At 36.4% G+C, this 18,494-nt stretch overlaps 1 protein-coding gene across 1 annotated transcript; it reads left to right on the top strand.

The window, feature by feature from the left end:
• The first annotated feature begins 3,700 nt into the window (after positions 1-3,700).
• Positions 3,701-18,358, top strand: LOC116118126 (DNA topoisomerase 3-alpha). The gene is made up of 13 exons (XM_031404094.1): positions 3,701-4,095; positions 5,323-5,501; positions 5,587-5,659; positions 5,981-6,103; positions 6,214-6,335; positions 6,425-6,497; positions 6,593-6,709; positions 7,443-7,526; positions 14,481-14,660; positions 14,790-14,918; positions 16,610-16,684; positions 18,057-18,146; positions 18,236-18,358. The coding sequence occupies exons 1-13, from the start codon at positions 3,799-3,801 to the stop codon at positions 18,356-18,358; spliced, it is 1,665 nt and encodes a 554-aa protein (XP_031259954.1). The 5' UTR covers positions 3,701-3,798.
• The last annotated feature ends 136 nt before the right edge of the window (positions 18,359-18,494 follow it).

Below are 18,494 nucleotides of genomic sequence, written 5' to 3' on the forward strand. Positions count from 1 at the left end.
TCCGATGCTCAAGCAATGACCCTGCAACTGTAGTCAAATGCATGACTCCTTTTAGGCCTTGCATTAGGCGGTCTATCCCTTTATCTATTACATCGTCTAGTGGTGCGAACGATGTAACATACTCTGCTCCCAATTCACCTCTAGTAGGGGTCAGGAAGGGATAGACAACTTCTTGCAGTAAGAAAAAAATTCAATCAAATTTAAGCCATATTTAAAAGCAAGTGCATATTGAAAAGATTTATCCTTTAATCTTACCTGAGCCGCTTGAATTACCATTTCTATTTTGTCATGGTCCCAATGGGCACACTTCTCGGTGTGCCACCGCAACATCATAGGAAATTGTGGTGGCTCATTTGAAGTCTCCTTCCACTCCCCCGCCTTAGCAGGACAGGGATGACTTCGTACATCCAAGCCTACATTTAAAAGCACATCCAAATTTAAGCCACATTTAAAAGCAAGTGCATATTCAAAAGATTTATCCTTTAATCTTACTAGAGCCGTTTGAATTTCCATTTCTATTTTGTCATGGTCCCTATGGGCACAATTCTCGGTGTGCCACCGCAACATCCTAGAAAATTATGGTGGCTCATCTGAAGTCTCCTTCCACTCCCTCACCTTAGCCAGAATAGGGATGACCTCATACATTCAAGCCTATATTATGGAAAAAAAATAGTCCATATCATAATTAAAACACATACAGTAAAACCTTTCTATAGGAATAAACTCTACATAGTAATAAAAAATTATATTCCCAATTTAGGATAGTTATAAATAAGAATATACTCCACATTGTAATAAGTTATAATTTTTCTAATTCCCGTCTTAAGGAAAGTTGCCTCTATATAGTAATAATTATCTGTATATTGCAAAAAAAAAAAAATATGATATGTTACACTAAAGGTTTAAGATGAAATAAAATATTTATTTGAAGTTGTTTGGGACAATAATTTATGTTTTAGAGTTGTTATTACATCTTTTAACTTACGGGTGCGTTACTCGCTAGCATAAACATTTTCTTGTTAAAGCCAAAACATTTCTAGCTTCTCAAGCATGTTTAGAGCTTCTTGACATGAAACTTTTTGTATTTCCATACTATCATCTTCATAATTATTTCCTTTCTCTTTTTGTTTAATTGTAGAAATGATTTTTTCTTTTGTTAAAACATACATGACTTGTTACTCATTTGGATGATTAAGGAAGACATTAATATTCATTCGATTAGTGTAGTGAAGTTGTCGAATTTGATCACTCAATTCTACAATGACTTCTTGATTCTCCTCATCCACTTCATTTGTAACTTGCAATTCATCGACATCGAGGGTCCTAATTTTGTAATGCTTAAAACAATTGGCAATTGTCTGTGACTTCACATCAGTTGCCATGCAGCAACTGCATTTACAATTTCATCAATGACAATTATCTTTGTTGTTTTCAAAATACGATCTTTTATCCGTTTCAAAAGTAGGCAATTAAAACACTGAATTGAAACCCCAATATTATTAAAACATGAATTAAAATCATAATATTGTACTACTAAAACATGAATTATGAAATAAGAAATTTTTTTAACTACACCCCTATTAAGTTATAACCTCCTCATAGTAATAAAATTAGTTAGTCCCACCATTATGACTATAGAGAGGATTTACTGTATAATACAAAAAATATAACAAAAAGCTATTAATATTTACCTGCATTGCCCATGGGAAGCCACAAAAATTGTAAGTGCTCGATCTCTCATTCTCAACATATTGGCAGTGCTTTATCGCCATGTCTTTTCCGTGTAGGGAATCAATGGTTAACTAAAACGATAACCTTCCCTACGGATAAGTATTAAAGAACTCCTGGTTGCTTGCAAACCGCACCCAATCCATATAAATGGCTTTTGTTGGGTCACAAGCCATTAGGATGGAATGCAAAAACCATACTAGGCATATCTTAAACTTCTTCGAAGAGGTATACTCTTCTTCTCCTTACCTCTCCTTTAAATCATGTGCCGTAATAGACACCTGCCCCCTCAAAATCTTTCAAACAAAGTTTTCAGCTGCCCTACTCTTTTTCATTCTTTCTTCCTCTTTCGCTTTTAGAAATGCCCCACATCTTAGGCTTGTCATTAAGGCAAATTCCATCATCCTAAAACGTAATGACTTCCCATCCACCACGAACCACATTTCATTTCTTTTTTTGCTTTTAATTGAGTGCAGCAACATACAATGTGCTGCCTGCCCCAGGACGCCTTTTTCCAATTGTCTCTTATGTCCGCAAAATGACTGAAACAATTATCTTTGAATCGGTCCATATCCCTTTTTTGTTCACCTAAAATCTCATTTATTCTCATAAACACTTGCCAATTCGACCTAATCGTCACCCTTACGGGGAAGTATGATATCCCATCGATTACAAACTCTAACCCATAGACTTTATAATTTATGCTTTAGAAACATTGCACAATCGATATAAACTAAATATCAGCAAAAAAAGAAACCGAAACAACCAATAGGTTGCCAATCTAGGGGATATGGGGTTTGAGGGCATCGAGGAGTAGGTGTTTTTGGCTTCGAGAAGACCAGGGAAGCCAATGCAAGCCCTATAGAGGCTGTTGTGGCAAGTATGATGGCTAGAGATTGCTGGGGATGGCAGGAGGGGGTGGAATAGGGGGGCTACCCTACATATTGCAGGGCTGGCCATAGGCAGTGTGCGTGCAATTGTGCGTGGCCAGTCCTACAATATGCAGGGCAGCCCCCCAGCCCCTCTATTCCGCCCCATCCTGCCATCCCTAGCCCTCCAACCTCCCACAAACAACCTCTCTACGACCTCCCATGCCTTCTCCCATCCTTTGGAACCCAAACAAAGGCACTCCCCCGATACTCGGCAACTGCTCGACAAAATGCCACAACCACCCTAACAATCAAAACCAATTAAATATCCCCCAAATTCACACCAACAAATAATTTTTTCATCAAATGGTAAGAAATGTACCTTTTCTTCATCTTCCTCCTCCTCCTCCTCCTCCTCGCTTGAATTTGCGCCAATGTCCTCCTTTTCAGAACCATTTACAGATTTTTCTGTCTGTTCTTGTGCCGCCGTCATGTCCTTTGCCCCTGGACCACTTTCACTCATCAGAAGATCCACCAGAGTATCTTCTTCGACAACCTTAAAACAGCCGTCGACGTTGGACTCTAGAATTTGGAGTAGAGCTAGGTTTTCCTCTGATTTGTAATGCCATCCTTGGTTTTTTGTGTAACTAACAGGGAAATGAAGATTAAAGACCAAAGATTTGCCAGAAATTGAGAACTTTAATCGTCGAAAATCGCAAGAGAGATGGGGTGTTTCGCCGGTCGCTTTTTTTGAGTGGCCTCCTTCGATTAATCGATTTTGAAATGGGGCGGTCGTTTTTTAATTTTCAAAATTTAAACAAATTTCCATTAATTAACTATTACCCATATACGTTTCAATCATTTCACTCTAACCCTTTTTTTCGCATGTTTAGTTATTCTTAAGTGTGCTACGTCAGTTTTTCAAAGTTAACAAAAAATGCAAAATTTTTTCTTAAATGCAAACTTGGGAGGTCTATCCAGTTAAATTTCCTCATATTACAAAGTAAAAGTTCATAGATAAGCATGCCAAAATGCATAAAACAACAAAACATATAGCATGAAGGTCATTTTAGTCATTTGAAATCTCCACATTAGACCATACTCTGGCTGGGCGGGAAAATCCCTCGATCAAAATCACAAAACCCCCAATTTTGATCACAGCCAAACAAAACCAACCTTTCTCCACTTCCCGCTCTTCGCCATGTCCGGCGTAGGCCGTACAATCAACGTCCTCAACGTGGCGGAGAAGCCTTCAGTGGCGAAGTCGGTGGCCGGAATCCTCTCGCGAAACCAGGGCCTTAGAGTGCGCGAGGGACGGTCGCGCTACAACAAGATATTCGAGTTCAATTACGCGATTCGTGGACAATCCTGTCACATGCTCATGACCTCCGTTACTGGACACCTTATGGAGCTTGAGTTCGAGGATCGTTACCGTAAGTGGCACTCTTGTGACCCCGCTGATCTCTACGAAGCGCCCGTTCGGAAATTTGTCCCCGAGGTACATGCTTTTTTGTAATTTTATTAATTGAGGTAAAATGAATACTCCTGAGTTTTAGGTTAATTACATGTATGCCCTGAAGTTTTGGCCTGATTCGGGAGAAAAGCAGTGGTTCTTTTGGAAATTGCAATGAAATTTGGGAGCGGTTTTGATGAATTTTAGAAAAATATGAGAAGAAGAGGTTTGTGATTATGATGAGATTTAAAAGGGTGTTTCGAATTTATTTATTTATTTATTTTTGTTTGGGGGATTTTTTTTGTTGCTTTATGAATGGGAATATTAAAATTAGAAAAAGGCATGCTGCCATTGATTTTCAGAAAATGTTTGTGGAAAATGAAAAATAAATTTTAAATTTTTGTGCAGGAGATAGGAAAACCGTCATTTTAAGACATTTATTTCTTGAAAACAGATGATGATTTTTCAGCTATATATACATATATTTTAATTTTTAATTTTATTTTAAAAAATTCTCAAAAATATTACTAAGGTATTATGGTAATTAATAGTGTGTATATATATATTTTTTCATTTTTGAAATATTCTACCTTTTTTTTTTTTTTTTTTTTTTTTTTTTTTTTTTTTTTTTTTTTGTTTTTCAGTTTCGAATACTACTGTTTTCAAGAATGATATTAGGAGAGCCTCTCACCATCTGGGAAACATAAAATCGAATTTCCTGTTTCAATTCCTGTTTCAATTTTTTTTTTTATTTTTTTATTTTTCTTTTACAAAAAACCATATTCATAATGTTACCTATTCTTCAATAATACTACTATGCATGCAAAGAATTCATACAAAGTCTTGCATAAAAATTGTTGCAGCTTAAGTGATTGGATGAGTGAAGATTAAGAATAAATTAAAGAAATGAAAATGAATGACATATTATTCACCTAGCAACATTACAACAATTTGTGTAGATGAGTTTGTATGTGCAAAATAACTCTCCTCAAAACTATTGTAGATTATTTGTAATGACACCAAACTTTTTGGGAGATTAGTAGAAAATTTTCAACTTCATTTAAAACCTCACTAGAATTTTTTGAAATTCATCAAAAACTTGGTTTGGTTTTATCAAATTTTATTGGCATATTTTGGAACTAAAAGAACACCTTAGTCTGCCTCTATTTTGTTAACGTCAGGATATGAGCTTTTCTAGTTCAGTTATTTGCTTTAGATGCTATCTTAAATATAGGTCTATTGAGGCTTATTGAAATTGTTTTGATAATATAGGAGAAGAAGGATATCAAGAGGACATTGGAGGAGGAAGCAAGGAGGTGTCAGTGGCTAGTTTTATGGCTTGATTGTGATAGAGAAGGAGAAAACATAGCATTTGAGGTGATTGATGTTTGTAGAGCGGTGAATTCTCATCTTGTTATACGAAGGGCTCGGTTCTCTGCATTGATTGACAGGTTTTTAAGGCCGAACTTCTTTGTCACCACTTCTGGATTGTTTCTAAGTTCAGATTTTTATGATTTTTGGTTTTGTAAATTCCAGGGAAATCCATCAGGCAGTGCAGAATCTTGTTGATCCTAATGAGTGGTTTTCTGATGCTGTGGATGCTAGGCAAGTGAGTTCCTTTACTCATACACGAAGAAGTTTTTTTATAATTTTCAAACTAGACCATGAAAAAGTTCTACGCCAAGTGGAAGTTGATGCATTGAACAAATTAAAAATAAAATTTCAATATATGCATGCATGTAAACATTTATTTATTAATTTTTACCCTTTAGGTTCCTCCTCATGGATTTCTTCTGCAGTCAGTTGTTAATTTAAAGGTTGAATGTTAGACTACTATCACTGTTCATGTATTTATGTATATATTTTTATCTATTTGTATATATATTTCTTTCTTGTGAAAAGGAATATAATAAGTTTTGAAGTTTTGCAGGAAATCGATCTCCGGATTGGTGCTTCTTTTACCAGGTTTCAGACTATGCTTTTGAAAGATAAGTTTCATATTGATTCAGCTACTGGTGACAGAAATCTTGTTCTAAGTTATGGTCCTTGCCAGGTAAGATAGCTGACCACATTAAAGTACATACAACTTAAGGATCTGCTCTTTGTAGCATCAGTTGCAGTGTTTATGAAGTTTTCATTTTCGTTATATCTCGTTTACTGCAGTTTCCAACACTTGGCTTTGTTGTGGAACGCTATTGGGAGATACAATCACATGAACCGGAAGAGTTTTGGATAATCAACTGTTCTCACAGATCAGATGAAGGCACTGCTTCTTTCAGTTGGATGTAAACTCTGAATTATTCGTGCATTTCGTTCTTCCTTTTTGGTTCTAGTAGTCATAGGGATAAGAGCTAATGATATTTTAACTTTGCAGGCGTGGACATTTATTTGATTATACTAGTGCAGTCATAATTTATGAAATGTGTGTTCAGGAGCCTACTGCAACTGTTAGTCATCTTGAGATCTCATTGTTGAGAATAATGTAAATTAGAGGTATATTTTGCCCTAATATCTAACACTTATACTTCTAGCTGTCTTTTAGGTCACAAAGGTTAGACAACAGGAGAAGTTGAAGTATCCTCCATACCCTTTGAGTACCATTGAACTAGAGAAACGTGCTTCGCGATACTTTCGGATGAGTTCTGAACATACCATGAAGGTGGGACTCAATGTTTATCTCATAATATTTGTGCTTGTGTTTGATCACTCTGCTATTTCTTTAGAGTTGGTCCTATCTAAATGTGTCTCATGATTAACCCAATAATTTGCACTTTTAAATGCTTTGAAGTTGTGCTGGAAAAATAAAAAATGAAGCTGTTGATAGCATCGAACTTAAAAATTGAAGTGCCATGTTCTTTTTTAGTGGGTTGTGAAATTTGATATGTGCTTTAGTTCAGTAGTAAAAGTGGAGTACAAAAATTTTCACTTACGTTTTAAGGAAAATCCATAAAAACATGTGTATACAGTTTTTCTTCTGCAATGTCTATCCTATGTATTGTAAAGAAAAATATCCATTATCAGACCTGTTCAAGTCTTCTTATTTTAGCAATCAGAGTTGGGAATATGTAGTCTTTATTTTAGGCTTTATGACAGATAGTTCCCTCTGTCATAGTTCTTTCCTTGTGCTTCTTGTTCCCCCTTTCTTTAGAGCCTAAAGAGACATATGTGCGAAAGCAATTAAAGAGCTGTACTGTATACAAATAAAATTATTATAGAGGGCTCTCCTTATGCCTGCAAAAGTTTGTATGTTTCTTACAGTCATGGAATTTACTCTCTCTTTTTATGCTCTGTATAACTTTGTTTTCAGTTGGTTTTTGCATTGGATATTGATTTTATGTCTTACGCTTGAAACACACCTTTTCATTTTCTGTATAAATTTTCATTGTTTATAGGTGGCCGAAGATTTATATCAAGCTGGTTTTATCAGCTATCCTCGTACAGAGACGGACAGCTTTTCTAGTAGGACTGATTTGCATGTTGGTAACTCTATCTCCTGTTTTTAGCATATTGCATGTTTCTGCTTCTGATTATTATCTTATAATATTATATCATAAATTGGACTGTAATGAATTGAGGGAAATAAACATTGGTGTTAGTTAATTACTAGTTAATAGAATCAAACTTAATTTTTTTGTTAAAACATAAAGAAAATGGAAAAGAAAGGATTAAGATGAAAAAAACTTGTATGTGCTAGCAGTGAGTCGTAATGCAAAGAAAATTTGTACAAATAGATTGTTTAAGATTTTTTGGAGACCACTGTGTATACCAAAAGATTTATTTATTTATTTTCTATATATATGCAACCATATGTTGATAGACCTCCAATCACTCATTGATATTTGAAGAAGAAGAGAAAGGGCCAGTAGATGCCAATCTAGCAGTGGGAATTAGTTAGGAAATGCTAGGCCACGTGGCAGGATCTAGAGAATCATTAGAGTGGGAACAAAATGTGTATTTAGTTAGCCAAAAACCATGTTTAGTGCGAAGTTGTTCTTTGGGAATAGTTTTGGGAGGCCTCTAGCACCTCGAATTGCTAGAAACCTTTTTACTTTTACGCTTCCATTTCATTTCAGTCTTTTTTTCCTAAGTTTGCCTACTGTTTTGCTTTTGTATTTCTCTTTTGATCAATATACTCTCTATTTCTTAAGGCTGATTGTGTTTTGTGAGCTGTTTGGTTGTTGGATAATCTGTTAGTGAGTAGATTCTTATCAAATTGGTATTAGAGCCAAGGTTGGGGAATGGTAAAAACGAAAATGGAGAATAGAATGGAAAGCTTATAAAAAAAAATGAGTACGGTTAAAGAAGATTTGAGTACGGTGAAGGAAAATTTGGGTAGTGTTAAGGAATATTTGATAGAATTGCGAGAGTTAATGCGGTTGAAAGAAGAAAGGGATGAGAGACGAAGTCGTGAGAAGGAGAAATCAATGTCATTGGAGAATACCAACAATAACGACAGTGAGGAGACAGATCGATCTATGATTAACGATACAGGGAAGGAGGATAAAAAAACTTGAGTTACCAATTTTCAGTGGAGACGACCCTTATGGATGGACCTTTAGGGCAGATCGATATTTTAGTATCAATCGGTATGAAGAAGCAAAGATGGTAGAAACGGCTGTCGTGTGTATGAAGGGAAAGGCGCTAAATTGGTACCAATGGGTTGAATTCTGATCACCAATCCAATCTTGGAGGGCTTTTAAGTTGGCCTTAATCACCAGATTCCAGTTGTCTTTACAGGGGTTTGCTTATGATGCGCTAGTGGCTTTGAAACAAACAACCACTGTGACGGAATTCTGGGAGCAGTTTGAGGCACATGCTACTCCTTTGCGTGAGATAGGAGAGGGGTTACTCATAGGGATTTTTACTAATGGGCTTAAGGAGGAAATTTGGGTTGAATTGCAGTTAACAAAGCCTAACAACCTGTTTGAAATTATGGAGCAGGCCCATAGGATTGAGGAGAGGAATTGGGTTATTGATAAGGCAAAGCTCAGGTTCAATAAGGCTCAAGGTGGGCGAGTGGAAAGTTACTCAAGGGTAACTCTTAGCCTAGAAATTGTGTGCCCAGGTTGGTGGCCCAATACGGTGAAGAATCCAGAACAAACTCCTTCTTTGCCAAATCCCTCGTTTGACAGAAGAGAGAAATTGACAGAGCCGACGCATCGAGTTATAGGGGCGATAATTTCCGTCGATTATTTGAGTTGGAATTATAGTTTAAGAGAGAGAGGTTTGTGTTTGCGATGTATCGAGAAATTTGGCCCAAATCACAAGTGCCGGAGTAAATCGCTACAAATACTTTTAGCAATGGATGATGATGATGAACCAGAGAAAGAAGTGACCAATCCAGACCTAGAGGAGGAGCCAAATGTGGAAGGTAACTCCTTAGAATTGTCTATGAATTCAATTTTGGGGATTTCTTCCAACAAAACTTTGAAAGTTAAAGGGAGAATTGGGGTGGGATCGGTGATTGTGTTGGTGGATAGTGGGGTAACCCAAAATTTCATTTCGCACAAATTAGTGCACAAGATGAGATTGGAGGTAGACCAGGGTAGGTCGTTCGGTGTGATGGTGGGAAATGATGTTACTGTGAGGGGAAAATGAGTCTGTAAGGGTGTTCAATTAGAGATATGGGGGTCAAAATTAATCAAGAATTTTTCCCATTTGATCTAGGGGGAGTTGATGTAGTTTTAGGAATTACTTGGTTGAGTTCCTCGGGAGATGTTTGTGCCAATTGGAGGAATTTGACGATGAAATTTGAGGTGGAGGGAAAAAGGGTGGTAATATAGGGAGATCCCACTTTAGTTAAGACAGTGGTGTCTCTCCAGGCTATGTTGCAATCGATACAAACTGCGAGGGCTTGGTATTTGGTAGAATTTTGTTCCATAGAGTGTAAACCAGAGCAGGAGGGTGAGCCAATGGATTTTAAGGTGGCAAAAGTGTTGAATGAATATAAGCACCTATTTGATCAGCCTATTAGATTACCACCTCAAAGGCAAAGTGATCATGCAATAGTCCTCCGATAGGGAACCCAACCTCCAAATATAAGACCATAAAGGTATTCGTATTTCTGAAAGAATGAAAGTGAGAAATTGGTGGGTGAGACGTTGGTGGCTGGAATTATCCAGCCCAGTACTAGTCCTTTTGCTAGTCCAGTTTTGTTGGTTAGGAAGAAAGATGAGAGTTGGAGATTTTGCGTTGATTATAGGGCACTTAACAATATCACTATTCTTGATAAATTTCCCATACCCACAATTGAGGAGTTACTAGATGAATTGGTAGGGGCCACCATTTTCTCCAAGTTGGATTTAAAATTTGGTTATCACTAGATTCGAGTAAAGGAAGAGGATGTCTCAAAAACCGCATTTAGAACTCATGAGGGCCATTATGAGTTCTTGGTTATGTCATTTAGCTCGACCAATGCACCATCAACCTTCCAATCCTTGAACACAATTTTCAAACCTTTCCTAAGAAAATTTGTGTTAGTCTTTTTTGATGATATTCTGATCTTTAGCCTAGATTTAGACTCCTATTTAGTTCACCTCAGCCAAGTATTCAAAGTTCTATTGGAAAATGTGTTGGTGGTAAACCAGGAAAAGTGCCTCTTTGGCCAACGGAAACTAGAGTATTTAGGGCACCAAATGTCGGAAAAAGGAGTGGAAGCTGATCCACAGAAGGTGGAATCAATGGTATCTTGGCATGTCCCCGATAGTGTGAACAATTTGAGGGGTTTTTTGGGTCTTACAGGATACTATCGTTGTTTTGTAAAGGATTATGGAACTATTGCTCAACCCTTGTCTCAACTGCTGAAAAAGTCCTTCGGGTGGAATGAAGAAGCACAACAAGCTTTTGAAATGCTTAAGACAGCCATGACTACAGTCCCTGTTTTGGCAGCCCCAAACTTTAATGATTCCTTCGAAGTTCAAACTGATGCCTCTGGCTATGGCATAGGGGCTGTTTTGGTCCAACAATCTAGATCTATTGCTTTCATAAGCAAGGCTTTAATTGGTGTACGAAAGGGAACTCATGGCTATAGTCTTTGCAGTACACAACTGGAGTCACTACCTTTTGGGAAGGAAGTTTGTTATCAAAACCAATCAAAGGAGTCTTTAATTTCTCACAGACCAGAGGGTTAAAACTCCTGAACAGCAGAAATGGATTGCAAAACTAATGGGTTATTCCTTTGAAATCCATTACTACCGTGGAAGTACTAATCGGGTAACTGATGCATTATCCAGAAGAGAAGATATAACAGCCTTGGATGCTATGTTAGTGGTGCACTTTTCAGATTATGATGACCTGGTTGCTGAAGCTCAACAAGGCCCCAAACTGCAACTCATCATCCAGGATGTGTTGTTGATTCTTGACAGCAAACTACACTATAAACTTCGTCATGGGTGCTTGTTATACAAAAATAGGTTGGTTCTACCTAAAGCTTCTCAGTTTATCTCCAAACTTCTAGAGGAATTTTATTGCAGTCTTTATGGAGGGCATTCAGGGTTCTTTAGGACTTATAAAAAGGTTTCTAATGTGGCCTTTTGGGAGGGCATCAAAAAGGAAGTCCAGATTTTTGTTAAAGCTTGTACCACTTGCCAACTTAATAAACACTCATCGTTAAAACCTGTTGGCCTCCTCCAACCATTACCTATCCCTACCCAAGTATTTGAAGACTTAACCATGGACTTCATTAGGGGTCTACCAAGAGCTAAGGGCCATGACACCATCTTAGTTGTGGTTGATGGGCTTACAAAGTTCAGCCACTTCATCATGTTATCCCACCCTTACACTGCCAAGGATGTAGCTTCAGTGTGAAGGAAAGTGTCAAGCTCCATGGATTCCCTCAATCCATAGTGACCGATAGCGATAGGGTTTTCATGAACTAGTTTTGGCAAGAGATCTTTAAGGCTGCAGGCACCACTTTGCAGTTTAGCTCAGCTTATCACCCTCAAACTGTTGGCCAAATGGAGGTGGTTAATAGGTGCCTGAAAACCTATTTGAGATGCTTCTGTAGTTCCCAACCAAGGCAGTGGCCTTGCTGCCTGTCTTGGGCAGAATTTTGGTATAATACCACCTACCATAGCTCCACAAAGATGACTCCATTTAAGGTTTTGTATGGCCGTGACCCTCCACTTCTACTCAAACTGACAGATTATCCCTCACCAGTAGAAGATGTCAACGGCAAGATGTTGGAAAGAAACTCTATCCTTGATGAGCGCAAGCAAAACTTGACAGTTGCTCAAGGCCACTTGAAAGAACATGCAGATTCACATAGAAGGGATGTCAGTCTACAACCAGGTGATTCTGTGTTTCTCAAACTACAACCTTACAAGTTCAAATCATTGGCCAAGAAGCAGAATGAAAAACTCAGTCCCAGGTTCTAAGGCCCTTTTATTGTTCTGGAAAAGATTGGTCAAGTTGCTTATAAATTGGCACTTCCATCTTCCACTTGCATTCATCTTGTTTTCCACATCTCTCAACTTAAGAAAAGTTTGCACAGTTTAGTTCCCATCCAGTCGCTGCTGCCCTTCCTCACCGAAGACTTGGAACTCCAAGTACAACTAGTTACAGTCCTCTCTGTCTGTAATTTACTGGATGGTTCCAAAGAAGTACTCATTCAATGGAAAGACTTTCCTCTCTTTGAGGCCACATGGGAGTTCTATGATGTGATTTACAATAGGCCCCTCTTTTCCACTTTGAGGACAAGGTGGCTCATAGATATTTGAAGAAGAAGAGAAAGGGCCAGCAGATGCCAATCGAGCAGTGGGAATTAGTTAGGAAATGCTAGGCCACGTGGTAGGATCTAGAGAATCATTGGAGTGGGGACAAAAGGTGTATTTAGTTGGACAGAAACCATGTTTACTGCAAAGTTGTTATTTGGGAATAGTTTTGGGAGGTCTCTAGCACCTCGAATTGCTAGAAACCTTTTTACTTTTACGCATCTATTTCATTTCAGTCTTGTCTTCTTAAGTTTGCCTATTGTTTTGCTTCTGTATTTCTCCTTTGATAAATATACTCTCATTTCTTAAGTTGATTGTGTTTTGTGAGCTGTTTGGTTGTTGGATAATCTATTAGTGAGCAGGTTCCTATCATATGTATACTAAGATCTCAATGCTTTGACACTCTTATAGCAGAAGGCACAATAAATTTAAACTTGTATCTGTAAACATTGGGTAGGATTACGAAGAAGTTATAGCGAGAATATAGAAGTTATAGTGAGAATATATATACAGATCTTATTTAGGTACCTACCTATTCCAAAAGATTTAGTTCTATATTTTCTATTTATATGCAACCATGTGTGGAATAAGATCTTAATGCTGTGCTGCTCTTGCTGAAATGATAATTAAAGCACTGAGGATTGAAACCTTCGTATGATGTGTAGTTTGTTAAGAATTATGTCTGCTTACAGATATCAGTTGTTTTTAAACTGCTTGGACCTGTATTCTTTCAACGAGATGTGTCAGTGCCTTTGACAATGAAAATGCTAATCATAAGATCAATGTGAAGTATCTTGTTGTTACTGAGATGAGCTCTCTAGTCCCTTTATCTTAGCATTCTCTAACATTATTTGCCTCATGTTTTGTGCTCATGTGTGAACGTGATATTTCTTAAAGGAAGTTTCTACTCATGCCTTCGGACAAGATGGGGGAGCAAATCTGTCAGTTTTGTTTGCTGCTTTTTTTTTTCCCCTTCCCTTTCCTGATATTGTAAGGATTTTATAGTAGAGCACTATCTTAGAGGATTAAGAGTAATTCCTTGGGATCACCCTTACCCCAACTCCAACTTTCCTATGGACAAATGATTGGGAGAAAGGGTTTAAGCTCCTTTGGTCCACCATTGTTCTAAAGGGTTTAGTCTCTATTGGTCCACCATTGTTCTATCTTCATACCCTACCCCCGAACCCAAATTATCTGTCATATGCTAGATTTTATGTCCCTAATACAAGTCTCTGTTTACTTATCTAGTTTATACACACACAAACACACATGAATGTAGATATATTTTAAAGGAAAAAAAAAAAAAAAAAAAAAAAATTCAGCATACAATATTAAGTTTGACTCCTTTTTGGACCCCCGTCAGTTTGATGAGTTCTTACCATCCAATTTGGATGAAGAGGTACTCACCTAATAGTTCTTCTCCTAACTAAGTTAATGATGCTAAGTTGATTTTTCTTCCAAAGTATGGCTAATTTACTCTGGACCTATTTAGAGCCCTGTTAAAGCTTTTTTTTTTTCAAACCTTTTCTTCTATTTTTAATTAAATGTCAGCATATCAATAATTTTTTTTTTACTCTCTGTTTCTTGTAATCCCTTAACATTATAGAATCTTTAGTGTAATGTTGTATATGCTCCTTTATTGGCTGTTATTCTTTACATGAGTTGTTTTAATTTTCTTTCGATCAAATAATTAGGATTTAGGATTTTGATTTTACGTAGACAATTGTGCAAGAACAACAAGGGCATCCTGTGTGGGGATCATATGCTCAACGCTTGTTGGACCCTGAGGCAGGTCTGTGGAGAAATCCTGGTAGTGGTGGACATGATGACAAGGCCCATCCACCCATTCACCCAACAAAATTTTCTGCTGGGGAATCTGGATGGAGTCAAGATCACCATGTAAGCAAACTGTCGTCATTAGTTATTGATTGTCTGATCCTGATACTTAGATTTTGTCCTAATACAAAATACCTTTTTCTCATTTTTATCATTTTAATCAAATATCTAATAACTTTCAGTTTGTCTCAGAGATTGTATGAGTTGGTTGTTCGCCATTTTCTGGCTTGTGTATCACAGCCAGCTGTGGGGGCTGAAACTATTGTTGAAATAGATATTGCTGGTGAGCAATTTTCTGCATGCGGGAGAATGATATTAGCTGTGAGTTTTTTTCTTTCCATTAATAACTCTTTTTTTTTTTTTTTTTTCCTATGAAAATTGGTTATTTTAGGAAATCCTTCATTGATTAAAATTTTGCATTTTACTATATTCTTGTCTCGTGGAGATGAGCTCTAAAAGGACAACCCGGTGTATATTTTGGAGATTTTTGTATCGAAAGTCAAAACCCTAGGAAGCAAATTTTTGTCATTAGCTAAAAGAATTGGTTGTGCTGTTTGAGATTGGCTGATGAAGTATTTGGTATTACCTTTTGGGGTTAATCCTAGATCTTTAAGCTTTTGGGATTCTCTTGTGGAAAAAGTATGCAAAACACTTGAACTGTGGAAGAGTGCTTTTTATATTGTGGGATACGCTTACTTTAATTCTAACGGTTTTTTTAGTAAAAACAAAACAGCCTATATCCTCTGTGTTTAGAGTTTTGTGTAAGTTTGGCACTAAAATTGGAAAATCTATGAGGAATTTTCATGGGAAGGTTTTTGAAAAGAGAAGGGTATCTATTTTATGAAGTGGAAGATTTTCTCTAGCAGTAGGGGGAAGGGAGACGCCAGTATTGTAAATGCTCTTGATTAGGAGAGTGGCTTTAGATATTCTTGTTGGAGAGAATCCCTTTTATGGAATGTTGTCATTAAAAATAAATATAGCATTCAAATACAATGATTGACATTTGAGTGTAGCTTCTAATGGCTCTAGTTGAAACCCCGGGAAATCTAATGTATCCTATTGCACGCATATAAATCTGAAGTTGGAAATGGGAGAGAATTCAGTTGGGACAGTCCTTTGTGCACTTTGTTCTCTTGTCTCCAATTTTATTGTCTGGTAGTCATAACATTTCTTTCAGGAGTTGGATAATTTTTACCTTATTTTTCTAGGAATGGTATTGAACTTAGGAGGAATTTGAATGAGAAATCCAAGAATTCCCAGCTCTTTTGGCCTTTGTGCAAATTGTTTCTACCAATGAATTGAGAGAGGATTTGAGACAGTGGTTACCGTGTGTTCAGTCATCGTCTCCTGCAAGGACAGAGACAAAGAGAGATTATCGTAGTTATAGTTGGGATCATACTGTTAAAAGTTTTGAATACCTTCAAATCTATCAATTTGTTTGTGCTAAGCTGTGAGTCAAGGTGGTAAATTGAAGGTCATTTTCCTCCACCTCCATCATGCTGACAAATAAGATTTATTCAGGATTAGCTCATTTGAGTTATTGTGTGTAACACAAACTGATGGCAATGGAATATCAAACTTGGTACTCTCAAAAGTTGTATTGTAACACAAGATAATAAGTTATATTGTACCATGGTGGAATTCTATTCTTCTCTATACACGTCCTCTGGAAACAGAACTGTAATTCACTATCCGTGATCATCTGGATTATTGATTTACAGGAAGTCATATCATCTATGAACCTTGTACTTTTGATGGATGAGAAGTTGCAGAAGATGGTCAAACTGAAAATTGAATAAACAACTACAATGGGCTCTCCAAATTTTCATTCTCAATTTTCTTGAGTGCCTTTTACATTATTCAAAAATGATTATTCCAGTATTTTTGCTATGATTGTTGGGGTGTGGCCATGTTGCATTTGGCATTAAAAAGTTTTTCTTATCTGTGGAGAAGCATTTTGATTTTTGTTCTTTTATAAGAGAATTGACTTAAATACTTTTTTTTTTGATCAGAAAAATTACTTAGATGTTTATCGCTTTGAATCATGGGGAGGTTCAATGATCCCGGCTTATGCCCATGGACAACAGGTTTGCTCTTCTTTTTCTAATAACTAACAACTGATTTGCTATGGATCATTTTGCAACATGAGCTGTAATTAATTTTTCAGTTGGAATTCTTTTTTTAAATATGTTTCTTTTAGATGAGCTTTGTTTTGTCTCTTATTTCATATCCATAAGATATTATGTTTACAAGATTTACTATGGACTAACTGTTATAGGGTCCTTTCAGCTGGCTCTTAAAATGTCACAATTTAGTTAACTTTATCCTTGAACTGCTTCATTGAGTAGTAAAACAGGTCATCCAGTTTGTCAAATACATGATTAAATTGCTGAGATTAGAGTTCTACAAATTTATTTGTAACTTGCATTGGGGTATGAAAAAAGTTTTGTTATATATGGACAATTGTCATTGTGAATAGGAGCATAGTGATGACAGTCATACAAGGGGAAAGGGGATACAGCTTGTGACTACAGATCATTGTTACCCACCAGGAAAATTTGCTTAAGTTTGCTAGTAAAAATGGTGTCCATGGCCATCTTTGTTTGTGTTTATTTTCATTCAATCTCCTTTTGAAGAATGTCGAAATCTTATTTCTTCCTTGAATCTTTTCCACTATCATCATCTTTTAATTTTATCAATCATATGGCATGTAAGTATGCTAATAGAATGTGCTAAATTTTTGGTCTGTATTATGGCATAATGTAACTTCAAATTTGTTGTAGGACATTGAATAAAAGAAGGTTAAAAAAATAGATGAGAAAGAAAAAAGTGAGGAAAGATCATAGAAGGGCAATGGGTAGAAACTAGAATAGAGAGATAAAGGGTAAAACAATTAGAAGTAGGAAAATAGAATATGAAAAAAAAAAAAAAGCAGAGAAGAGAGGAGGCATAGAAAGAGAAGAAATTAAAGAGAGAGGAAAGATAGGAAAGAAAAGAGAGAAAGATAATAGAGACCAAGGTTTAATTATTCTTATCCATTCATATTTCAGCATTTAAAAAAAAAAAAAAAAAAAAATACTTGAAGGCCTTTTTGGTTTGATCTAACAGAAACCTAATATAGATAAATCTTATCAAATAACATGCTGATGAAATTTACCAAATAAGATGAACTAAAATTAAGTAACATAAACTAAAACCAAAAAGTAACTTAATCATATTTAATAGATATTTCCTAATATATTAAAATAGCACTTCTTGGTTCTGCATCGGGTTTAATGTTTAAATATATTTTATGCACTTAGCAAGAGTATTTCATCTTTTAATTGTGGTGCAGTACAACATTTTACTGTAACAAGCTTGGTGTTCTGAACATTTGGGTTAAGCATTTGCCTTTTTGTTGAATCTACTTTAAAATTAGAAGACTAGTTAATTTTTTTACTGTATATGTCAATGTTACAGTTCATCCCAACAACATTGACTCTTGATTCAGGAGTCACTAGACCACCGCCTCTTTTAAGTGAAGCTGATTTACTAAGTTGTATGGACAAGGTGAGCAGATTGGTACACTGATCTGGTTTTAGATTAATTCTTTTATTGCTCTCTAAGGCTGTAATATTGATTTATTATTTTGTTATCAGGCGGGCATTGGAACAGATGCGACAATGCATGATCACATAAAGAAGCTGCTTGATAGGTTTTATGCAACAAAGGATGCAAATACACGCTTCTCACCAACTAATCTTGTAACTGATTTGGCTTGAACTCTTTGTGATATTTTTTTGCTTTCTTATATGTGTTCTCCTTATGATCATGGGCTCTGCTTCCTATGATCATGAGGAAAAGAATAACATGGTAGGTTAGAAGTAAAAAATGGGGTAAAACTGGATAAATGAAAAC

The sequence above is a fragment of the Pistacia vera genome, unplaced genomic scaffold, assembly GCF_008641045.1.
Source record: "Pistacia vera cultivar Batoury unplaced genomic scaffold, PisVer_v2 Contig838, whole genome shotgun sequence".
Taxonomy (NCBI): domain Eukaryota; kingdom Viridiplantae; phylum Streptophyta; class Magnoliopsida; order Sapindales; family Anacardiaceae; genus Pistacia; species Pistacia vera.

Excerpts from the sequence above, each read along its gene's own strand:
- LOC116118126 (XM_031404094.1), top strand. The coding sequence starts at position 3,799 with ATGTCCGGCGTAGGCCGTACAATCAACGTCCTCAACGTGGCGGAGAAG. Across the intron at positions 5,502-5,586 it reads TTCTCTGCATTGATTGACAG|GGAAATCCATCAGGCAGTGC; the intron begins GTTTTTAAGGCC and ends TGTAAATTCCAG. Across the intron at positions 6,336-6,424 it reads ACTGCTTCTTTCAGTTGGAT|GCGTGGACATTTATTTGATT; the intron begins GTAAACTCTGAA and ends TTAACTTTGCAG.